The sequence below is a fragment of the Fringilla coelebs genome (genome assembly GCF_963513975.1).
Source record: "Fringilla coelebs genome assembly, chromosome: 4".
Classification (NCBI taxonomy): Eukaryota; Metazoa; Chordata; class Aves; order Passeriformes; family Fringillidae; genus Fringilla; species Fringilla coelebs.
In genome coordinates this window covers 50,128,748-50,154,764 of record NC_140032.1, presented here as the reverse complement: position 1 = coordinate 50,154,764, position 26,017 = coordinate 50,128,748, and the positions used below count along the sequence as shown (strand labels likewise).

General features: G+C 36.9%; 1 protein-coding gene across 4 annotated transcripts in view; it reads left to right on the top strand.

Moving 5' to 3' along the window:
• Positions 1-26,017, top strand: part of RAP1GDS1 (Rap1 GTPase-GDP dissociation stimulator 1) — a 90,556-nt gene that overhangs the window by 47,725 nt on the left and 16,814 nt on the right. For 3 of the 4 annotated variants that reach the window (XM_084204058.1, XM_084204059.1, XM_084204057.1), the window contains exons 4-6: positions 4,413-4,538; positions 17,002-17,148; positions 24,969-25,097. In XM_084204058.1, the coding sequence (XP_084060184.1) occupies positions 4,413-4,538; positions 17,002-17,148; positions 24,969-25,097 (402 nt within the window). The remainder of the gene's footprint in view (positions 1-4,412; positions 4,539-17,001; positions 17,149-24,968; positions 25,098-26,017) is intronic. The other variant, XM_084204060.1, reaches the window with a different exon arrangement.

Sequence of the window (26,017 nt, the reverse complement as noted above, 5' to 3'; positions counted from 1 at the left end):
CAGTTCCATTTTGGTATGTATTATATACATACACTATATAACATAACATCAGAGGGAATCAAAAAACTATTTAAATTTTTCTTTAGACAGGATTATCTTAAAGCTTACCCAATACCTGCGTATCTTGGCCTCATACCTGCAAGCAGACACTATGGGCAGACCCTGTGATGAGGGTAGAGGACATTTGTGGCTGACTTTTCTCACTCCTGGACTTACTGCTGTCACAGCTGAAGAGGCATAGATTCCATTTTGGACTTTCCTTCCCCACAGGCCAGAGAGAGAAAAATAGAATGTTATTTAACTCCTGTCCTGGAAGTCTTATCCCTCTCCCTTTGTAAACTCTAATGCCAAGGCCTCTTCAGGGAAAGGGCTACATTTTTGTTGACTATTTTCACATTCCATTTCCACCTTTTCTGAGCAATCACAAACTACAGCTTCTTACTGATACCCCATGGTGACCTCCACCCAATTTACTGGTTTTAAGACAGAATTATATATGGTTATTCAGAAAAAGCATGAATGAGAAAAGAAAAGAGATATGTTTCATTTTTAAGTGTTAAAGTTATTTAGATAAAGAGGCAATAAAATATGTATACATAGAAATTTAAATTTAGAAATGTTTCAGAATGATATTTAGACAAATATATCATGGGGATTTTTTTTGTACTTAGTGAATTCATAATAAGTCTTTTTAGAACAACACTGTCAACCATGTGTCCTCACAGTTGGTCCTTTTAGCTCCTATGCGAGAAGGGAAAAGTTAAGAAGAAAATCAATGTTCACAATAGCTAAACTGATTACTATATATTGTTTCTGCAAAGATTCCCTTACAGAACATTTTAGCTTCCCTTACAGAGCATTTTAGCATGTAAGCTTCAGACATGAAATGTCTGAGTAGTTTCTAATGTGTCCTTTTCCCTGAAAGCTTTTGAACTGATGCATTATGTACACTCTCAAAAAAGCTGGCATTTTACCTGGTTCATCATACAAAATAGCTGTTTTCTTTTCCTGAGAGTCATTAGCAGGTATAACTGGGACCTCAGCCCAGATTAAAGTGAAGGTATTCAGAAATTATTTAAGGTCCCAGTGCTTTCAAGACTGAGATCATCTGGGTATTTCTCATTGGTTTCTAACTCTGTTGAAATAGTTGCTTAAGCAGGATAGGAGGGAATACCTCATTTGAATTCTGTTGTTTTCTTTGTTTTATTGCATAAAACAAAGAGTTTTGTTTTGTATATTGTACCTGTTTTCAACAAACTTTAGGGCACTTTGAGAAATTTGTGTTATCAACATTCAATGGATAGTAAGCATTAAACCCATTTCTTGAGTGGTCATGCCATGCAGTACTGCCAGAACTGAGAGCAGAGACTGTGATTTTGGGTGTTACTGATACAACAGCATCTTTTCCTTCCCCACTTCTTGTTTTCCTCTTACATTCCCCTCATCTGATCATATGCACACCCATCTGATCACATCAAATCTCTCTACTTGCCTTGGCGGCTTTGTCGTGTTTCATCTCTTCACCTCTTCATGCTCTTGCTGTTTCACCTCCTCTGCTCACATGACTCTTCCTCCTCCCAGCTTGAGCTCATATTTGTTTCTTCTATTTTAAACACCCAAACATACAAAACTCCCTTTAGTCACTCCTGTCTCTCCAGCTACAGCTGTTTGCCTTTCAACTGTGAGCATCGTGAAGGCTCAGATGAACTTGTTACATGGAGTTTATCTCTCCACTGTAGACCTTTTAAACCCTCTTCCAAGGTTTTTAGTCTTGTCTTTGCCAGGTGCAGGAATGAGAGAGCATCATTTTCACAGTCTGTAATACTACAACACAATTACATTTCACTTTCAAAATTTTGTCCTTCTTTTGGTTTATGTTACCCTGTCCTCAGTGGTTCTTAAGTGATTCTTTGCTGTTTTCTTCAAAGGATCAGCTTCACTTCTCTCCCAGTTTAGTGGAAAGCTTTTAAAGACTCTGTTCCCAATTAACTTTCTCATTCTCCTATTACTTCTGTGTAGTATCAGTTGCAAAAGTAGTTGCAGTTACCACATCTTTGTTCTTGTTTCACAGATCTATTTTCATACACATGGCACCGTTTCTTTTACTTCTTGCTCTTACATGACCTTGATAAACACAAGTTTGCAGAGCGATTGACCAATGATTTTGTTGCTGTAAAAGCTTCCACTCACTCCAAATGGAAGGAGGGTGGAGGAAGTTTTCAACAAGTGAGGAAGAACCTAAACAAACAGCAGAACACACTGAGACCTCTCAGTCTTTTAGGAGAGAACAAGTTTCATTTCCTGATACATTCTAAGAGAAAAAAACTCCCCCTGACTTTGGTGATGTAGAGACTATGGTAAGTTAGTGGGTGTAAAGAAAAATTATGCAGGGATAGCTGAGGAACAGGGAAAGTTTTTACAGGCAATTGAGAGGAAGATGCTGAGGGGACAGAGAAGACAGAGGAAGAAACTAAATACATCTAATAAATAAACATTGCAGTGAAGCTGAAAGTGGGCGATAAAGAAATTTACTGAATGTTACAAGGACATGGCAAGACCAGTTTTAAAGACCAGATGTATCTGATATTCGTTTTGTTCATTACAGTGGATACTATCACACTATAGCATCTAGCCAGAGTTCTAAAATGTTACAGTGCCTTGGGAAGGTGGGTTAATTGTGCTCACATCTATCTTTTCTTGGACCTGTGCAAGTGTACAGATATTGCTGATTCTTCTTAATCTGTGTGTTGATCTATCAGACTTACATCATCACATGATCATTGCTTACCTCTGACAATTCTTTAGTTAAAATAACATTGCAGAATTAAATACAAAAGAGACTAGATTTTGTAGCTAAGAACAATGTAATAGGTGCAACAGAGTATTTGAGAAGATGTATTTATACTTCAAGCGTTGTATGAAATCTTTGAGCTATTGGCATGAGGAATTCTGTTGATCCAGAATCAGAAAAATATTCTCATCTGTTTTTAGGGGGATTGTACAGCCTGGTTCATTCTGTGTCATAAATGATTAAGTAATACAAAGGTTAACTGACTCTGAAAGATCCAATGTTGTTAGGATCAGGAAGAGACATAACTTGCCCCTCCACTCAGCCCTGGTGAGGCTGCATCCTGATTAGTGTCCAGTTTTTGTCTCCTCTGTACAAGAGAGTCGTGGAGTTCCTGGAGCAGGTCCAGCAGAGGCTACAAGGGTGAGAGGGACCTGGAGCATCTGTTACAAGGAAAGGCTGAGGGAGCTGGGTCTGTTCAGCCTTGAGAAGAGATGACAGAGGGCACCTTACCAACGTATGAGGAAGAACTTCTTTATTGTATGGGTGACCAAGCACTTCAACAGAGGGGTTGTGGAGTCTCTTTCACTGCAGATATCCAAGAACCATCTGGATGCAATCCTATGCCCTGTGCTCTAGGATGACCCTACTTAAGCAGGAAGGTGGGACCAGATGAGCCATTGCAATCCCTTCCAATCTTATCCACTCTATGATTCTGTGATAATTTGCATTTCAGAACAAATAAAAAACATATTGACCATTTGCCTTACAATACTGCATCTCTAAAGGATGCTCTTTAGTAAACTGTGAAATAACGCTGGTGTTTTCAGGTGGTTCCTTCTATAAACCACCTTTTTAAAATGTGCAGCACAGTGCCTGTCTAGCTGTATCTCCTTCTGCAGAACTGCCCTTTATGTCTCTGACACCAGGATAGTTCTCTATGACTTGCACAGATGTAAAATAATTCTTTGGTTCTCTGTGGCATAGCAGGAAGGATGGGCAGAGAGCTTCCCAGTGGATGGGTCCTCTACCTTTCCTCCCATGGTGGGCATCAGTTATATTGTGGAAAGCTACAGGCCTTTGGGGTCACATAAACTCTAGTACTTCTCATTCTCTTTTTCTGTTCTTTTCTTCACCTTCTAAATAAAAGCCTGTTACTGAGCTTTTTTTCGTTCTTTTTTTTTTATTGTCTCAAAGCAAAAGCTTTTCTGGAATTCTAATTAAGACAATAGAGGGTAAAAAATGCTGCTTTAGCATACTAGTTTTAAGTCATCTTTTGTGTTATTTAGAAATTCTAGTTTATGTTGAATTTGTTGTGAATTCACTGTTCTTTGCAGCACTTCTTTGTGATGCTAAAAATATGCTTCGTCTGATCTGTGTTAATTTAGTTTCCATGGAAGTCAATTAATGCTCTTAATTCCTTCTAAATTAGTAAATAATGAAAAGAATTAAGCCCAAATCCTGACTTGGGCTTATTCTCTAGAAACTTGCATGAGAATTTACACTGTTTGTCTGTGCATATGTTTAGGGCACACAAAAGGCCCAGTTGCCAGGCCAGTGTAAGTGGGATTGATGGGATTGGGAATAGCTGGCCTGGCCTTAAGAAGCTTTGCTTTACTTGCAGAATTCATGAGGAACCCCTGTGTGGATGCTGGGCTGATCCCTCCCTTGGTGCAGCTTTTAAACTGCAAAGACCAGGAAGTTTTGCTTCAAACAGGACGTGCCCTGGGCAATATATGCTACGATAGCCGTGAGTGTTGAAATCTGCTGTATTTTGTACTTGCTCTTGTGGAAGGGAGGGGAGTCTTTTGGTGTTCTGTGTACTGTGTGCTGTGGGGTTATTTTCCTCTTTTCTTGGTTTTTATTTACCCCACGATTCTTCTGATTGCATGAGAAAATTGAACATCACACTTGCATAATGCTTTTGTGACAGAAAGATTAAAACATTTTTTCAATATTGTAATACAACTGGATATAAAATAGAAAGTTTTTCTGATCCTGGGTTTGTTTTTTTTTTTTTTTTTTTTTTTTCAAACATAATGAACTAGGTTTTTAAGGAGCAGATGCTACATATGCAGAGGCACTGAACGGTTAATTTTTCCTCAGACAGAATGTGTTGGAATGGAACAGAGTCAAAATGGAATACTGATATTCTTACCAGTCTCAAATCTGTGCAGAGCTGCATATGTGGCTGAAATGATGCCTGAGTTATGTTGCTGATTCTCAAAATTTTTATGTGGCCAGTCAGTTGCTCCAGGATTACATATTTGTATTTTTGGTTGTCAAGGGTGGTGGGGGGTGGGGGGACATTGGTTAGGCTTTTTAACTTTTTATGGGCACAATAAATTTTTACAATGAGAAGCAATTGAGATTTGAAATGCAAATGTGGCTGCATGTGCTGATTACATGCATGGCTGTGTCATCTGCAAAACCAAACCAGCGGCTGCAGCGTTTTGAAAATGCAGCCTCATTATCCCTTACTGCAAAATTTTGAAAAAAGCACCATAAATATGGTGCAGAAGCAGAGACACCAGGAACATGTTGCACATGAAGGAATTATGGATGTCTGCAGATGGGAAGTGAGATGAAATTGTAAAGTTATTTTGTTATTCTGAGAGTTAGTGACTTATTTTATATGGTGAGAATTTTTCTGCATACAATGTTTACAAAAGTTCTGCTGTATGAATACTGACTGTAACCTTTCTCCTTGCTATGTTTTTCATCTGAGTTTGAAAATTTACATTTTATGTTGTTTGAAATTACCTTGCCTTTGACCTCAGGGAAGTTAATCATATATTGGCATTTCCAGTTACAGACAACTACTGCTTGATGTTAATGTATAATTCTTTCATTTAGGGTTTTCTTTAAGGTGACCAATCAACTCAACAGATGCTTCCCAATGGAAACTTCACAAAGAAGCTGTTAAGCTTCCTATAACATAATTTATTTACGATATTCTGTTTCAGGATTATGTATGAGATCAAGGTCACTCTCAGGTGCACTGGTTTAATTCATATAAGTAAAATCTATGTAACTGTTCGTGTCATTATTGTTCACCCCACATTTTTTCATGAAATACAATAAGAGCACATAGAAATGGTTTTGTAGTGTGAGATTTTGTAGACTGCTACTGGCTTTTATATGGCAGAATTTATCCTGTAGAGAAAACTTTATTACTCACCTTGTGTTGTCCTTCTGTGGAGCAAAGCTAGCACTGATAGAATCTACAGTAGGCAGTGATGTGTTCTGTGTGCCATGTGTTGTCGTGCTCCTGTGGGAGGACAGTCACTACCTTCCCTGTGTATGTGAATAAAATTAATGAGTAAAGTGTAATAAAATGTGACAAAAATCAAGGTTAGCATATTGGATTTGAGTGGAAGAGACTACTTACAGTGCTTAGTTATCACATCCATCCTATCTGACATTTGCTGTTAACTTAATGTGTAATTATTAAATGGGTATGCACTCTATCCTGAATTATTCTTTAGGACAAATACTTTCACTATGCTTATTACTAGAAAATGTAATATATTTCAGTTTCTTACTATTGGTTTTCCCTAACAAGGAGATATAAAGTATAACAAAGACAAGATGTGGAAGCCTGTAGTTCTAATTAAAAATGCAACATATTGATAGTATTTTTTTTTTTCCAATTGAGACAAAAGCATCTGTTACCCTTCTGGTTATTGTGATTTGTATTTTTGTATAAGAACTTTAAATACATCAGTAACTACATTTTTCCAATTACACAAACTTTTTTTTTCAGTGCTACTGGCCATGTTACTATAACATGCAGCAATGAGGAATGTCTCTAAGTCCTAAATCAATGTTAGGCTGAGCCTATGCAATAACATCCATATTGGATGGCTCATGGCAGTATTTCTTTATATTGAAAGCTCAGTTGTCCTGTATTTCATCCCAGCAAGCATGCACCACTTTGTTTAGTGACAACTTTTGCCAAAATGAGTTAATCAGGTCTCCATTTCTGAGAGAAGTTGGCGTGGTGCAGGATGAAAGTTGTGGGACAAACAGCTCCTTCTGCAGGGAAAGCCCCTTAAAACTGGCCTTGAAGAGAAGGATTGCCTGAATTGTTTTTCTAAAGGAAAAAGGCAGTAGTTCCTCAGTGTTTATCGATCCCAGAGTTGCTGCATGAAGGCAAGACTATTTCCTAAATTCAGGAGTGGCTAATCCTGGACCACAGCTACTGTGGAAAGGTAATTCATGACTAAATGCTGAAAGAGATTTAGTACCCTCCATGAGTTAAAGGGGAATTACACCTGGCCAAAGACCTCACTGAAAAGATGAATTTCCTCACAGAAAACATGATATGAAAACCTGTTGACTTACTGATAGATTTTCTTGTCTATTATGTGTGGGGTAGACCTATTATTGTCTGGGTGCTCACATGTGTTACCCCTCAAAACCCTACTTAATTACCTATTTGAACATGGGAGAAAATACAGAGAATTAAATGCATTACATAAACAGTTAAAGAGGAAAAAAATAGGTCAAACTTTTACCAAGCAGCCTTGAGAGCATCCTTTTTAAAGTATTTGTTTTGAAGAAATCTGTGTTATGTGAACTCTGAACATCAAGAATACAAGCAAATATAATTGCAAAGCAGGGTAGAAGGAAGTTTTGTGCTGGTCTCCCAGCCTTCATCTTGTATGCAGAGATACAAGAAACAATTGAGGCAGATAAAAAGATTTTAAGTCAGAAGTAATGAATTGCAGACTGTCAGAGGCAACTGTACGCAGATTGTTCAGTGCAGCCCTACAGTTTAAGAACAGATACATTACTGCATGTTCCTGTACAGCCTGTAATTGTTCTACACACTTTCTCTCATAAATGCCACATACACCTCAGCCCTGAAATTTTCATCAAAGCAGAAAGTGCAAAGTAAAGAAATGGAGACATGATCTCTCCTCCCTCCTGCTTTCTCCGCCATTGTATCTACAGCCTGTACCAAGTATAGCTGCTTGTATTTCCAAATTCCCAGGCAACAGAATCCTTGGCCTCATTCATGGGCAGAATTTTATCAGACCTATGTTAATAGGTGCAAAGCTCCTAGCCCATTCTTTCCTTTTAACTACCAGTTATGTGGTTTTGCTTATAATCAAAGCTCAGTTCGTAGGGATTGTCCAGTCAGAGCATAACAGCTATCCTAGCTGCTTCACCATTCTTTATCCATGAGTCAAACTATATATAGGTACCTTTCCAATGTCTGTCTGTCCATCCCCTCCTGTTGTTCCTCCCAATGCTGTTTCTTTAGGAAATTTGCCCTTTAAAGGATATTACAGAGGTACAGATGTTACAAATAAGGGATACCTCCCAAACTCTTCTAAGTTCTCCCCGCTCCTTGGCTCCACATGCAATGTAAAGATCTAATCTCCATTTTTTGAAAAGGTTATGTTCAATATGGATCTTGCTGCAAAAAGCAATGTGTTAGGTCAGTGCAGAATGGCTAATTCTGCTGTAGATAAAGCCTAAGAATTATTTGCTACCATCAGCTCTGGCCACTGGGGTATTAAGTTGAAGCAAAGCATTATCCAAAATGCACTTTGTGATCACATAATGAACACCCTGGTGATTAGTACACCCTTCAGCTCTCTCTGGTGGCTTTTTTCACAGTAGGCCGGGAAGAGTCTGGTGACTGGTCTCATGTGGCCGATCAAGCGCAAGGGGGACAGGGAAACTGAGACTACAGTTTTCAACTTAGGCCTACTTTCTTGCAAGACCCACAACAAGACAATGGGGGAGAAAGACAAAACCTGTTTGTTGCCAGGTGCCTCTCCTACTCTGATGCCCGCCACACCAGTGCAGTTTGTCTAGGTGAAAGATCAGGCCAATCAAATTTTATCAAGAATTTTAGTGGATGATGATGCTATATTAAATTAGTAGTATTTTCTTAGCAAAGAATAGTCTCACAATATTTTTTATCGTGAAGTTTGCAATGCACATACTATCCTAATCTCAGTTATCTTTGCACAGGTAACTTGTTAAATACTTCAGTTCTGAAGTGATTGACAAACTATTTTTCTGTGTTTTTATATAGCACTGTGCACATGACAGAGGCTGCCATACTTATGCTATAAAAGTGATAATCTAAGAGGAAGTGAAAGGCTGGGATATTTAGAGCCTGATTCAGAAGCCATACAAACTAGAGGGAGGCATTCTGATTAACTTCAGTTACGTTTAGATCAGGCTCTTACCCATTAGAAAATATTTCCTTCTTGCTGTTTAGAGCATTCACATATTCTGAAAGCTAGCAAAGGGAATTAAGCTCTCCATATATCTTATAGTGGAAATGAAAAGTTTCCCATTCTGCCCTTCCATAAAATGCATATTAATGGTAGTGTTTAGAAACCTTGTGTAACCCAGAAGTTACTTCTTTTTGTACTACAGCCTTGTTTCTTCATGAAACTGCCAGCTTGGGTGTGTGTTCTTAGCAACCATACTTGGTATGTAAGCATCTTACAGAGTTGCAAAGAAGCTAAAAATGCCAGCTCATTCTATATCTCCTCTGACAGCTGCTTATCTACCTTTCTCAGCAGGAGATTTATTGGGTCCTTCTCTCATTTCCCAAGCTGTATATTTCTTTGTTATCTGTGCAGTCTTACTTGTATTGATGGCAAGCCTCCTAGCTGAATTTCAGCTACGTGGCCTTTCACATAAAACCAGATCCCTCTTCATCTCAGCCTCAACTCCAGAACATGAACATTTTATCATATCTTGTTAAAAAGATCTTATACGTGCTATAAATTCCGTAACCTCAGCTGCCTATTTTATAAGAATGTACAGATCTCTTGTGGGGATCTAGTATAAAAGGCTAAGTACAAAAATAAGAAACAGATCAATTGTACAGTTGTGTTCTCTCAGGAGATACGATTAATTTCAGATCTACAGGAGAAAATCAGACACTTTAAAATAAAACATACTGGAAAGAAATCAAATGGAGTTTTCTTCCATAATGGCATAACCTTTTTCATTACCATATGGAAAACCAGCAGAATCCTAGAACACAACTGATGCAGATAATGGTGCACTACTGGCTAATCATTTTTATGAAGGTCACTCTGATTCATGCAGCTAGGCAGCATCTTAGCACGATTTTTCACTTATCATTGTACTAGATCCTACCAAATGCATATGCCACCTACTAAGATGTTTCCCAAGAAATATCAAGATATCAAGACCAGAGTCCTTAAATTGTTGCTTGAGAACTGAGTGTTTTGCTTGCAAAGAATTCAAATCCGAGGTTTTGACTGTACAGCAATAGTGCTTTACCTTTAGATGACACAGTCTTAGAAAACCAAAGCATTTTTACTTCAGACATCCTTGATAGGTTTTTGTCCAAGGTTCTGCACACAAGTATTGCATCAGCTAAAAACTAGAGTGTATGTATGCCAACGTATACTTCCTCAGTAATACTGAGTTCTTACTAGCAGTTAATCATGAATGTTCTTAGGAAGCTGTTAAACAATATTATTCTAACTTCTTATTTTACAGCTGGCCTAAATGGAATCAGAATGATGAGGAAATCTTTCTAGATCATCAGAAAAAAGACATTTGAAAGGTGATGAGTTCTCAGGCTAGGCTCCTCCTAGGCTTCATGGACAAATAGCACTGACCCCAAACCTAAGACTTGCCTCAGCTGTTTGTAGATCCCAGATCCACTTATTACTTTTTCAATTCTTGGAATAATTGCCTTTCTTTTTCTAGCAGGGAAAGAAAAGTACCCTGGTAGAATCTGCAAATATGCTTTGTGGTGGATTCTTTTGATTTTGTTTTACTTTTTCCTTCTTGGGCTTTTCCCAACCTATTCCAAATTCCCATGGGTTTCCCACTTTCTGGACTGTGCCTCTGGCTGCTTTGGTGGAGACCCAGAGTTCATTTTGGCTCCTTTCAGTAGCAGCCAGCGGCACACGCCTGTTCTGCACCAGACTGTGACCATGCCATGCTCACTTCACACCCTTCCTCTTGGACAGTTTGAAGCTGAGAGACAACATTGCACTGCAGGCCTCGGAGTAGGAATTCTAAATTAATTGTGGTGTGTGGGTCTATTCTGTTAATAGCAAGAGATTCTATAAATGCCTATTTTCCAGTGTAGAAAAACTGCCTGCTGTTTTACTGTGTAATTGGGTTCCATGATTTATTTTGTGCTGTATGAAATACTAAGCTGGCTTCAGCTCTGACTTACACTCTCATAAACCTAGAGTAATTTGTTTGCAATAGAATTACTAAGGAGTTTCATAGAGTTATAAAATCAACTGAAGAGTCTGCTGAAAGCATATTGTATATGAGAAGGCAGGCAAAGCTACATTCAACTGTGAGGACCTTTACCTGACTTTAGTATATCTACATAGAACATTCTCTTCTTCTCTAAGTTGGCTTATTTAATTTCAAACAGAATTCAGTAGCAGTAATTGCTACATTTTAATTACACACTGAAGTATCGTCGGAATCCACAACAAATTACTTGCCAATACTGAGTCTAGTAGTGTTGTATGTCTTGTTACTGATAAAAACATTTCTGCTGCTATATTAGAATATCAGATCCACTAGTAGCATTTGACTGGAAGTAAAGTTTTGAAGTCTTGAGCAGTAAATTCATCACTGTTCTTTTGTCTGAAATCAGAAACATTATTTTTCTTGTATTAATATGACATAAGAGGAATATGACTAATAAGCAAATATTATTGAAATTAAATTCTGGTCTTGAATCCAGCTTGCATTTAACTGCTACTTCAGCACAGCATTAGGGAGAATTCAATACCTGCACACTTACCTTTCCCTTCAAATGTTCTGCCAAGCTCCTGACTCTGTAGACAAAAGAAATCATGAAAGAGATTAGGACTTGATAGCATTGATATCCTGTGGCCCACACATTGAACATATTATGAAGAGGCTACCAAAAATATCCCTAGATCTCTGTTTGGATACACTTAAAATTTGTATTTGTTTGTTAGTACAAACTAGTTGCATAAGAGAGCCAATACACTGCTGCATCACTTGTCATCAGCCAAAAAAATTGCTGGCAACAGTTTTATCCAAAAAGATCAACTCTGCGTATTTTCAGTCCTTGAAGGGGCAGTATTAAAAGATAATGTTCTCCTAGTTTACTATTTACATATTTACTATTTTAGCAATTATTCTAAAATAATAACTTATCAAACAGTACCTTCAATGCTTACCTTTAGGGCTAAGGATAGCTGCCAGCATTTTAAGGTGAACTGACTACAAGATAGTTCTGTTATCTGAAGCATGCATAACTAATTCAAGATTGTTTTTTTCCTTTATAAAGCAAAATTTTTAAGACTACGTTGATTAATTTTAACCAGTAAGCAAATAAAACAAAACTGTACTTCTGGTAATCAGCATTATAATTCCTAAAGGAATTAATAAAGGAAAGGGAAGTTTCAGTACAAGACAGAGCAATCTCAAAAATTATCTTCCAAATTATTAAAACATGAATCTCAAAATACAGTATTGCTGTGTAATGTCCCTCTTAGACATTGCACAGAAGACATGGAAAAAGCAGCAAACAACAGTAGTGCAGTATAATCACATGAAGCTTACTTTCCTTGAAAAGTAAAATTAATAAAATGCTACTGTGTGCTGTGTCACAGGGTTATGATCTGTAGTCATGCAGTCAGAGACTTGACAGGGGCAGTGACCAAAAAGCATACACAAACCAGACTAAGGATAAAAAGTAGAGTCAAGTGTTAAAACTGAATGGCAGCATTGCAGGGAAAGTTTTAATCTTACAGTGTTCAGGCAGGGAAAGAAAAGGTAAAGTCCCAGTTTATTTAAGTGGCATTTTTCTAGTGTCTACATAGATAATGTCATTTGCACTAGCTCAGGGTTTGCCATTACTTTTTGAATATTTTCTTTATTTTCTTTTCTTTTTCCTCATGTGACCAGGATTTTTTTTTCCTTTGGAGTTCTGTTCCTGCAGTTTTTTCCTTACGCATGTTCATCATACTCTGTCACATCATCATTTCCTTGCAGCAGTCAGTTTGCTATCACAGACTGTTATGGTTTCAGGTAAAAGAATAAGCAGCAGGAGCAAATGAGTGCCTCACCAAAAAAGTCTTGCACAGAGGACCTAATTAAAAAACAGGGGAAAGTAGAAATAGAATACATAGAAAGAACAGTCCCTCCCACCCCCAACTTGGGCTAATGTAGATTAGTTTGTCTTTTTTTAATTAAGAAAAGCAAGAAAGAGTTATCTGTAAAGCACTGTCCAATCTAAGCAATATTTTGGTCCAAAAATGCAGGATTGTAGCCAAAAGCAATAACGATGAAGTAATTAAAGTAAAATGGTAGTGTGTTACTTAAATGATTTGATCGTTACACAAATAAAAAGAATTTTTAAAAAATATAAATACTATATTTTTCCCGTGTCACCCAAATTTGCTGTCTTGGCAATTTGGTTTATGCAAATCAGGGACCTTGATCATGCAGATGATCCTTTCCCTCCCTGATTTGCACCATTTATACCAATGCAACTATTTAAACCAATGAACTTGTGCAGAACATGAATTGGGGAAAGGATAATTCAGGTATCCAGCTGAGGGACAAAACTAGAACATTTCAAAGTATAAATCTTAAAGCCCAAAAGCTTATTTTTAAGAAATGCCATTAAATTATTTTCTAGCTGATCATCTGAGAAATGGATGTATTTTTAAAGCCTAAATATTTTCTGATATCTCTTTCTATTATGGCATAGCCTTTTTTCCTGACTTAGATTTTTTTCTTGTCAACATTTTGTGACTTAATGATTTGTTTAAGGGCTTGGTGAATTAGGGAAAAAAACCTCAATGGAAAGTGATGCAAACGGCTTGGGAAAAGCAAATTGAAACCGCTCTAAGTGCTACATTGTTAAGATTTAACAATCCCATACATTAAAAAAAGTTTGGTTGTTGACTTTGGGCACGGTTGAGCAACAGAAAGATTTGACAAGACTCTTCATAGAGAGAATGTCAACAGTTACAGTAATTTGATAATCCATTTAAAACCCATTTTGCATAAAACTCCTTTGAGCAACTCAGGATAGAAAAAGAGACTGTACTAATTCTTAAAGACAGTTGTGTTGAATTGGGCTACAGAACATTGTGAAGTAATAACTCACTCTTTAATAAATCTTAATGTGCATTTTACAGGGAAAAGAATCTGTGTGGTTTCTTAGGCATCTTTAGACTGTTTTACATGTACTTAAAAAAAGCTATATAGCAGCATTGCCCTTTGTGAGCTGCAGAGAAGCATTTTTAAGCAGAAATGTGAATGCTGTCATTAAACTGTTCAATCACTGTTCTCTTAGGAATAGCAAATGTTTATTTTAAAAGGTCACAGGAAAAAAATTCAACACAGCTTCTGGGAGGCTTGGAAGCACATTAAATGTGGGAGTTCATAGAGCTGCTGAACTGCAAGGTAATAGTTGGATTGAGAACAAGACGCAGCAACATGCTGTGGGCTTGTTTTGACTGTAAATGATCTGGAGTTTGATGAGTATTCTTGTGTGCAAAATCTGTTCCTTAGCGACAGAGGACTAGTGAGAAGTGAGTTGGTGAAACGCACACGAAGCATTCTGAGTCAGGACTACGCTTTCTGCTTGGGGATGCAGTGGAGTGCCACAGCAGTGCTGGCAGTGGGTAGGCAGGACCTTCAGGGTTTTCCTCTGACATCTGGCACAGCATTCTTTGTGGCCCTGCACTAATGAGCTGAGTTAATCCTCTTGGGCAAAGAAGGCAGCACCAGCAGATCCTAATTATAGCACTCACCCAGGTCTGTTCTTCACTCAGCTGCCTGGGGCAGAGAAGCAGCCATGCAGGGTGAACTCCAGCATGGGAAAGAGGGAGAGCAACAAACTCAGTTTGGCATCTCCTTTACAAGTCTGCCAGCATATGTAGTCCTGTCAAAGGCTGGCTCTTACAGCCTGCCACCTTCTGAGGTTCATTTGTACCTAACTTTTTGAGTATACCATAAGGCCAGACATTTCTTGGAGTGAGATTTGTTTCTGAATCTTCCTGCTTTACTTTTGCTGTCTGTACAGCAGAAGCTGGTGATCTGTTTACTTAACAAAAATATTGTGTGGATAGAGCTTTGTCATGTATTTGAAATCAGAGACTATGCAGCAGTTTTTAACAAACCAATGATATTTGAATTTAAAGCATACCTTACTTAGATTTTTTGTAAAATATTATCACACAGTAATTTTCCGTAGAGTTCTGCAAAATTCTGTCCAGGTAAGGAACTTGGCTTGTAACTACTTTTTTTTTTGTTGTTTTAACACTTGTTTCCAAACACTCACCAAACTCTACCTTTCTACTATACTTTGCTTACATATTTTACATGTAGTTCATCAACATCAAGACACAGAGTTGAGCTTGACATGTGATTCTTACCTGAATTTATCATCTTTGTTTGTTGATTTAAGTTGCATGATAGTAATTTGAGGACCACATTCAGTCCATCTGATCCAGAATCAGTGGTTCATTTTGCATACCTGTTTTGATTCACAGAACAGATAAGTTAAATACAAAATTATGTATTTACATAAATTTTCTAGTAAAAAATACCAGAAGAGGATAAATAAAGCAGAGTGCTTGAATATTCCAACCCAAATTACTTTTTCTTCACTGTATTTTGATGTAGGACTTCCTTTTGTTTCAGCATTGGAGCTATGTTTGTTATGGCATCAAGAATCTGAGAAATTTCTTTTCTGTTTTCCTTTTTTTAATAGTTGTTCCTTGACACAGAGTCCTGCCTTGAATTTAACTGTTTAATAGATTATAATTTCTCCTTTTTCAAAATGAAATAGACATGCCAGCAGCAAAACACAGTTTTTTGACATCCTGGTCCTGTCCAAGGTGGAAACAATCATGGGAGTGAATTTATTCTGCAAAATTCTTACTACTTTGCTAGTAATTTAAGACCTGCCAGGAATTACCCTTCCTTCAGCTCCATTCAGCAAATTTTCTGAAGTCCCCATATGCAATACTTAGAATCCTGGTTTTTATATTTAGTATAAGGGGTATATAAAGTTCATGAATGGTATTAACAAGAACTGGAAGATTGAGAAGTTTCTCTTTGCAGAGCTGTGGAACACTTGACAGTGGAAGATCATATTATATATGTGTACAGCCTCAGGTTTCATGCTGAATATGTTGCAGAATGACGAAAACTTGGTAGCTTGACCTGCACATATGATGGGGAGAGAGAGGAGGGATAGTAGAATGGTGAATAACAAGGAGAAGAGGAGATTTGCTTTGGGCTCATGAAGAAATTGAAGAGAGGGCATTTTATTTCTCTTACATTGCAAAACTTTAGAGAGTCCCTCCTCCTTCCTCCTCAAGGTTTTGTTGTCATCCAGGTTTTCCAGCTGATTCCAGTGGTAGCTCACATGCAAATCTCTCCTTTTGGAAGCCCTGGAATTTAGTTTATTGACTGTTGTCTATTGCTTATTGCTTGGGAAGGAAGCAGTATTGATGATTACTGTAATAGAAGGCCTATTTTTCCTTTATTCCTACACTGTTGTGTCAAATCTGATTTGTTATATAGGAAGAGTTCCATACAAAGATTATGATGTGTTATTTACAACCCTTCAGAACATTGTAGTCTTTTATAGATGCAGAGTAAATTTTTCTTTTAGCCATACAAAAAGTATCTGATAGCGGTATTACATTTCAGCTACAGAAGTGCAGAGAATATGCTATGTGGCAGACTTAGTGCATGAAAGTTGCCACTGGGAACTAGCACCTCTGTCTGCTTTGTCCATTTTATTCCCCTTTTTAAGTAATCCAAGCAATTTATTTTCTGTATTTCAATTTCTTGATCTGTGTAACAGCAAGAGTAATTTACCTGTATATGGACTAAGCTGTGTCAAGTGCTCAGAACCTCCCTCTGGCAAAATTCAGTGCATCTTTAGACTATTATTTATCAGCTCCACCAGCTCTGCCTCAAACACTGGACTTCTCTGCAAAGGTATTAGTGCCAGGTGGTTAATCCTTTTTGTTGTAGGTGTTTTAACTTTCCTAGCTCTGTTGCACTAAAAATTGGCCCTCAGGCATCTCTCTAGATGAATTTGACAGCACTGGAGGAATGACTTCACTCTGTTTAAAAGCTTCATTTTGTATGATTACTGTTACGTTCGGGATTCGACGGCGGGGATTGGTTTCATTTTTTTTTTAATGTAACTCTTTGTTTTACAGATGAGGGCAGGAACGCAGTTGACCATGCAGGTGGTGCACATATTGTAGTAGACCATTTAAGGTCACTGTGCAGTAAAACAGATCCAGCCAGTGAGAAGCTCTTGACTGTCTTTTGTGGCATGCTGATGAACTATAGCAATGAGAATGGTAAACAACACCAAAAGTTTGCTTTATGTCTACCAGGAGAACAACCCCAACAAAAAAAGATAAAAAGTTAAAATCATCTGTAGGTTTATATTGTGGATGCCTAACACTAAGTTATTCTGAAGAGATCAGGGATCTGATTCACATATACAATTTTCAGTTTCAGTAAAATTATGTTCTCAAAAATACTAGATATATTCCTGACACAATTCCATATAACAGAAATTGTGTGAAGTTTTAAGATCAGCATCTGGAACTTACTTCTTTGTCTGAAAGCAAAGCATAAAGGTGTTTCACACAGATTTACAGAAGCTAATTAGAAGGCTACATTAAGTCCTCTCTCAAATAGTATCAACATCATAAAACTAATTTGTTGTAGATGTTCAGTGTTGTTAATTATTTAAGGGTATGTATACCAAACAGTTCTCCTTGTGAAATGTAAGTAAAACCATATGTTAGATTGTTCTAAGATAAATGGGAAATCATTTATAGGTATGTTCAACACTGTTCTATGTCTACAATTATAAGTTTATGTTCATTATCCCATTAAGTGGAAATGTTTAAGAACTGGGACAAAAACATGAGAGTATATTAAATGAGAAACCCTTAACCACTGAGAGTAACACAGTAGCATTCTACATTAGTTGTACAACCTAGTACCTAGCTTGCTTCTGCACACAAGTGTTTTCATGTGCCAAAATATATTTACAACATTCACACATTTTCAAGTTTTCAAAATGTGAAGAAAATTGGAATACATTAGGAAGGCTACAGAGAGGCTGTTCTCCTGACTTGCAATGGCAAAGATTACAAATACAGTTAATAATTATATTGTTTTACATTTCCTGAATTATAGTGTTTCATCTTAGGAAGAAATATCTTCTTTATTAGTTACTCACCATTTCCTGAAAGATAGCACTTGCTGTAACTCACTTTCCAATCCTATGTCCCCAAAACTTTTCTACTTTTCCGGATGGTCCATAGGCTTTATTGTATACATTTTTAATCTGCTTTATCATCTCTTCTAGCATAGTTTCCATGTGTGTTTTCTGTGCCATCTCTCTGGAGATCTCAGCTCTTTGTGTTACTCATCCAGCTCCAAATATAACTGTTGTATGTGTCTCATCATTTTCGCTTGTTCTTACATTGGGTTTTTTCCTCCTCTTTTTTTTTTGTATTATCTAAGAATTCTTGTTTACAGTACTTCTTCCATCTTCTCTAAATAGCAACGTTCTAGTTCCTTCATTTCATATAGTTTCCAGGAACTGTTTTGCTTGACTACTTTACATGAGTATCACATTTATTATATTTCATCGTGTTAACTCCGTACTTTTCTTTGTTACAATATCTGGAGCAAATACATATTCTCACCTCTAAGCTACCCGAATGCTTCGTATTAATTAAGACTAATGAGCATACAGTAGACTTGGTAGCTCAAGACAGATGAATCCAAAAGCAATGTGTAGAGATACTGTTATCCGTTTTGCTTCAGTGACCGAGCTCCCAGCAGATCTTCTCTAGGAAAACTAATTATGAGATAAATCTCCCAAACAAGCAGCTTCTGAACAGCTTAACTGTTAGGAACATTGAATAAATGACTCATTCTATCTAGTAAGAGAGCTTATTCTGATGCAATCAATAAAGCAGTTGTGTGGTTCAGTGACAGCCAGGAGGATTCACTAGCTGCTCTCTCCTCTGCTAAAGGACATCTTTCATCTCACACTATTCACAGGAGCCGCTGAAGCAGTGTCAGAAGTGAGAAATGCAGGAGTATTCCAAGCTCTTCAGTGAGGGTGCTCACCAGCCCTGTGTTCTACCATCAGGGAGGAGTGCTGGGAGTTTACCAAACCTCCACCTTACCCCACACACTTGGTTGTCTCCATGAGGAGACAACCTTTTGTAGGAACCCAACTCATGTTTGGCCCAGCATTCATGGGTAGACTGCATAAGATTTGTGTACTCTAGATTTGTGTCCTTTAGCACCTTCGTAAAATGTGACATCCTGATGTTAAATCATACAACTGCTGAGCCTTTCTTATTCTCACAAATTGTGAATTTGCTCACTGACTGGGGCAACCATTAAATTAAACCCCAAATAATATGACAAATCAATATTTTTTTTAAAAAGTGATTTACAGGGCTAAATTTTTAGAAGAAAATTTAGTGACCATATCTGTAGCATGTGAATGGAGAAATAGGTAGTTGACCTGTCTTGCCAGTTTTAAGAGTCATGAGTCCAATTGGACCATAATTGTGAGCTGGTCTAAAAATACCACTTGTGGGCCACTGTGAATTTTCAGGGCAGCAGTCAGTGTCAACTAGAAGCCTGAGTCAACCACATATTTCCATGCACTGCAGCAGCAGGTGAATAATATTCTGACTAATGCAGTTCTTTGCTGACCTGTTAAACATCAAAACTGAGATTGCCCTGACAGTTAATTGTACTCACAACTTAGTGAATACCATTTTTTGGATTTACTTGCAAAGGTTTGATCCCAGCTACTTACAAAGAAGATGAAACACTGCATTGATTTTGCTGAAGGGTGAGCAGTAAGGGATTGCAGCCTAGAGTCACAGATTTCTTTGTCTGTAGTTATGGAAACCAATTGGACAAAAATAAAAGAAAAAATATTAGGTAAGGAGGAAGTGTTTCAGTCTTTGAAATAGCACTTCTACATTCTCTTTTCATGTTTCTATAATCTTTTCCAGCTTGGCATGCTGTGTTAAAAAGTTACAGGTGGGGACTTGAAAGATTTCTTTACCTGCTCTTAATGACTTGCACTCTTAATTTGTACTAGCTATCCAGATAAGGACCATTACAGCACAGTTGGTTCTTAGTTGCATCTAATTATCTGTGACACCCTAATATTTTCTAATCATCAGCATTTTATGAGCAAAAGAGTATATAAATTGTCTAAGTTGATTCCAAACAGTTTGTCATTCCCAGTCTGCTAATTGCCCTCTTTCTCCAATAGCTACTACTTCATTAGTAGTAACTATCAACTGCCTTATTTTTTTAAACATGAGAGAGACAGTCTGGAGTACTTTAAGGGATTTATCATACATGAGTTTTACAAAAAAGGCAAGTAAGGAGCAGCTACAAGTAAGACTTACTTTTCCTAAACAGAGCAAATTAATGGAGCATTCTTGTATCTCATCCTGATTCTGGACACTCGGCTTGCAATTGTAACTCCAGTCATAGCAGCGTTGTCTAAGCTTTAAAAATAGGATTCTTTTTACAAGGTTCTTGTGTCATCTGCTTGTGTTCAGGAATTATTTTTGCTTACTGTCTCTCAATTCTTTCTTTGCTTCCTTGGTATCTTATCATTTCAATAGTAACTACAATTGTTAAGACAACAAACTCAAACTTTGGCATTTCTTGAAGTTCTTTTAAGCCTAAAAAAAAAGTGTTGATATTTAATTGCACTGCTAGAAATTAGAGGGTTTTTTCTATTGGAAAACATCCCTTTGCCTTCAAGCCCAGGTTATCTCGACCCTCTTGTCATAGTTTTATTTTACTACCCAAATTTAGTCGGACACAAATAACTCATCCCTACTCTCAGTTATTAGCTTCTATGTAGCCATTTATCTGCTTGAGAGCAAGAAGCAAAGCGGGCTTGGATAAAGAGGGGAAAACTAATAACTAATCTAATAAAACTAACAATCATATGCAAACACTCATGTAAAAGAGTTAGAAATATGAATAGTTATTCTGCAGATCCCATAATCCTGTGAGGCAAGACTATTTGCAAGTAAATGGGATCAGTCCATAAGGTAGCAAATTGTCTCTCAAGATCTCTAAAACAAACCAGGAAGGCTTTTTAAAGAAAAGCAGAAATTATGGAAGAACTAGGCCAATTGGCTTATTAGATAGTCAAATTAGAGATCAGGAGTTAACTGGATACAGTATGCATGTGTGAAAGTATACATACATCTATATATGTGAGGTTATATATGTACATAAAAATAATTACCTTTATAGATTGCTGCCTCATTTCATTTCATAGCAAACTTCAGTCTGTCGAGATTGTCTCTCCTTCAGCACCTTCGTAAAATGTGACATCCTGATGTTAAATCATACAACTGCTGAGCCTTTCTTATTCTCACAAAACTCTTAGCAACTGGAATGAATGTTGGTGTCTAATGTGCACTGTTGACCATCTGCAGAAGCTATGTAAATATACAAGAAATGAAAGGGAGATTTATGGCACCATTATTATGGTCTGACAGCAATATTTCAGTAATGCTCCCTCCTAAGACTTACCTTTGCTAATTTTCATGCTTGTCATTTTGTTTCATTTACATCACAGCTAGAGATGCCTAGCATGCTCAAGACCTAAATGTACTGAATTGCAAAGTAACCTAAAGTATGCAAAAGCAGATAAAAATTATGTTCCCTACCACAGTGAGATAATCAATACAATCACTTTTATGTTCTGCCATGATTTAACATAGCTGTGGGGATTGCAGGCAGGTTTCTCTAGGGTATGAAATTATGCCATCAATTTGTACAAAACTAGTTTTCATTCAGTATTATAATCACAGTTATTGTTGGGACACAAATGATGAGTTGTTTTCTGAAATTCTTTTCAAAATCATGAATTAGCCTAAATCAGCATTTTTAACTAAAATGCCCCCAATAAAGTTCTCAATTTGGGATATTCTCCTCAGATCTTACTCTTTGGAGTTTCCATGTGTGTCACCGAAGGACATGGAGCCATTGAAATTCAAGTTTTAGGTAGGTAATTCTTTGTGCTGGCGCATGTATTGATTGCCTTTTATCTACCTGTATATGCATCTGTACAGCATCACTGTCAGTGCTTTTCACCCCAAAAGAACACACAGACTTAGTGCAACACATGATAGCAGTGTAAACTGTGGTTTTAAGTCATAAATTCAGGAGAGCAAGAGTTTTTCATGCTTCCTGCTCTCTGTGCATAAAGTTCTGCTTATGAAGTGGACAGAAGTGCTGTTTCATCCTGAAACACAACGTTGCCTGGCATCACAACTCCCTTGAGTCCTGTGTCAGGCAACTGATTGTAGGATGGATGCATGTTTCCCCAGAATGGTTTCCTGCTCCAGTAGGGCATTTACACTTCCTGCAGTTAAAGGCCAAGATACACAGTTAGTCCAAGTCACCCAGTCTGAGGTTTTCCTAGGACAGGTTCAGTTCCTCCAGCTGAGACTGAACCACTTAGATATTTTTAATTTACCTGAACTAAAAAGTGCTGTAGGTCTTCATACCAGTGAGATGCCTGATACTTTTCTCTTAAAATGCTTAATAGACTTTGCTAGAGAAAGAGCCTCCTATTGGTGATAATGACAGATGTAAATGTCAGGTCCAGAATTTGTATGGCAAGCCCAGGCTTAAGTATAAACATAGCAAATAGCTGCTGGCAGCCTTTTATTTTCAAAGGTCTTGCTCCCTGTGCAGCTTTGTGACTCACAGGGTTGCCCTGTCTTTGTCAAAGGAAAAATTTATAAGTTTTAAATTAACACTTACTGCTGTTAAGGCAATGTTTACCTTATTGTCAATTCTTGTAATGCCATTCTTATCACTGTAGATATTTCCTGTACTCAGGTGCCATCCTTCTAGTCTGGGAAAATCAGACTGGTATAGAGTCTGATATAATACCTGACTTTTGACCCAACACAATTGTTCTTTCTTAGTATATGGGTTTTTTTTCTTTTTTTTTAGTTTGGAAATTCTAGAGGTCCTTTAGTCAGTGCACTCTGTGCTCTCTTGAACAATGATATATCTTTCTGACTCTTAAGATTCCTATTTCCTTTCAAAGATTATGTGGTTTCCCTCCATGCTTTTTATATATTTTGCATTAAGAAAGAGACAGCAGAACTGAAAACCTGCTCAAAATGGAGAGTTTATGCTTCTGATGTTGGAATGAAGTCCATAGAGTTTGTCTCTTTATCCACTACAGTTGGATAAAGAGATTTTTAGACTGGCTAAAGGTATAATCTAGTAACAAAACAATTTCTTTCCAAATAATTTTCTATGGCATTTGTGGTTTGTGTCTTTGTTCTCCCACTCTCCATGACGACCAGTTTTCCTTCAGAATTTTAAGTGTTTACAGGGGACAATCACAAACCAAGGACAAAAACAGATTATTTACCAGTAACTTGAGTTCTCCTACACAATAATTTTCTCTGTAGAACCATTCCATCTCCCTCTCTCCCCAGGTTTCCTATTGAAAGACAGATTTTTCCAGTCAGTTTGGAATGAAGTAGGAGGGTGTAGTAGTGACTCACACATCTGCGAGAGGTAAAATGGCATTCAATGCATGCGCTAGTACAATTTGTACTTACCTGAAATTTGACAACTTCAACAGCTCTTTGGTGTCTGACATGGCGCTCTCATAAATTTCACTAAAGACCATGAATCTGTGGAAGAGGTAATCCCTCCCCCTAAAAAAGGAAATTCAGTTACTGGTAAGTAATGCAGTTTTATTAAAGATGTCAAGCCATAAGGATTCCTGCTCATCCCCAATAACCTATAATAACCATGCCATTTACTTACTTGGTATACCAAATTCATAATTATTATCAAAGTATTTTATACTGAATACAAATGAGGTAAACATTCTGGAATCTTTCATAATTTTCTTTATGTGAAAATATCAAGGAGTTTTTCGAGAACATGAGAGGATTCTAAATTTGTTAAACTTCAGATGACATATGTTTTTTATCTCCCTGTAAAAATCTGTAATTTTTTATGGCTCTGATGCCATAGATATAAGAACTTGATTTCAGTTGTCTAGAATGAATTCCTTAACAAGAAAACAACACTAAAAAACCCCAACAACCAAACAAATGAAACAAACAAACAACAACAAAAAAACTCACTCCAGAATTCACCAGTAGGGCTTGACCAAAAGCTAAATTAAGTAATACAATTCTCTTGACGTCACTGGGCTTTGGATCCTTGTCTTTTGAGTCTGTAACGTTTAAACATAGTTGGAGTGCTTTAGAAACAAAGGAAAAAAAGATGCTTAGGAAAATTACTAAACATCTGGTGTGTTTATGTCTGCTTCATTCTATTCAACTGTGAAACAATGTTTTTCTTCTTTGCTATGTTATAGGTAAAACGCATAAGAGGAAATACTGTTATAATCTTTTAAACCAATCATGTTTCTGCCTAACCATCAGAGCATCTTTCTATTTGCAGACACCTAGGAGCAATACTTTTCTTACTTGTAAATACTATAAACTTTCATCCTATGCAAGAAATTATCAGAATGGCTTCTAAGGACTTTTCTTAAACCTTCCATTTTTTGTCTTTATTAAACTTTCTTTTTTCTCAAGCTCTTCATAACCTACATTGTGACTTCCTGTGTTTATGAAACTTTTCATGTTTATTTCAGTGCCAGTTTATATTCATTCTAATTTTAATTTTCCAGTTTTGATCTTTAATTTTAGAAAGAGTATATAGAAAAAGCTCTCAGATAAATCACTGTTTCATTAACCTAGTTCAGGTCAATTTCAGTCAGCTAGTCTCAGTGAGCCCAGAATCAAACCCGACATTTATTAGGAACCTAATAACCACAAAATTGTCAGTAGCTGCATAATTCACAATACCCTATGAACAGATCAGGAAGGAGTATTTCTGGAAGTACACTCCATTGCCAGGGAAAAGAGTTATGAGTCCATATCTCAAATCTGAACCAAATCTAGCCTGAAGAGTAGAGGAGACAGACATTTTAATGCTGCTTAGCCTAGAAGTTGCTTTGTGTGAAAAATGCTTTTTTGGTTAAAAGAACAGTAGTATGAAGAGAAATGCTAATTCACTGTTGTATTCTCTTTTTATGTAGATACCTTGCAGTCACAGCTTATCAATATGGGTGTTATTCCTACGTTAGTGAAATTGTTGGGCATTCATTGCCAAAATGCAGCTCTGACAGAAATGTGCCTTGTTGCATTTGGCAATTTAGCAGAACTCGGTAAGTCCATGATACTAATCTCAAATTTACATACAGTTTTCATAATGTTAAGTCTCAGTTAAAGACTAACAAAAGCTCATTCAAGTCCTTTTGGCACATTCAACAATAACAGACAAGTAATTTTCGTTTATTTTCTCTAGAATATATAGTTGTCTCTTTTTTTTTTCCCCTGTCAGTAACTGAAATTTATTTGGGTACTTAATTCAACCTTATGTTATATGTTAGTGTGCTTCAGTTCAACCAAGCACATTTTAAATCATCTAAACAGTATTTCCATAGCACTGCTACTAAATGTGAATTATTTATTAATAATATAAATATTGTATCCTGGTGTAGCTCCACAAAGTTTTATCGAGATTAAACTTGGCTCATGAAAATCTCTGAAGGAAATTGAGGCAGGCAAAGTCATTAATCTGCATATACAGTATTATTTTAGGTGCAGAATTTTAATATACTCTAGTCTAAATACCTCCATGTATAAATCATGGATATTAATTTTAGTTAGAACTTCATTTAAATTGAAGCTTGTGGCCCTGCTTTGATCTTGATGTCATTTCAAGCAGATCAGTTTCCATTGGAATTCAACCATGTGTAAATCAATGGGTTGTTAAGGCCTGTGTTTTATTAACATTTGTGGTTTATATTGTTCTTTTGCTAACATATTTGGGGAAATTCTAGTTTTATGTGTTGGGGTTTTTTTACACTGTAGTAAATAATACATAGCACTTAGGATATCATCTAAGAACATTCAGCAGTTCAAAATACAAAAAATATTTCTCTGAGTTTGTAGTACTTGGTGGCTTGAGTTCACAGATTTCAAGGCCACAGAAAGTATCATGTTACCTAGTTTAATTTGATCATATACATAATAAATTTATTTACAGGAGACAATTCTTCTTAACAAATCAACAGCAGAAAAA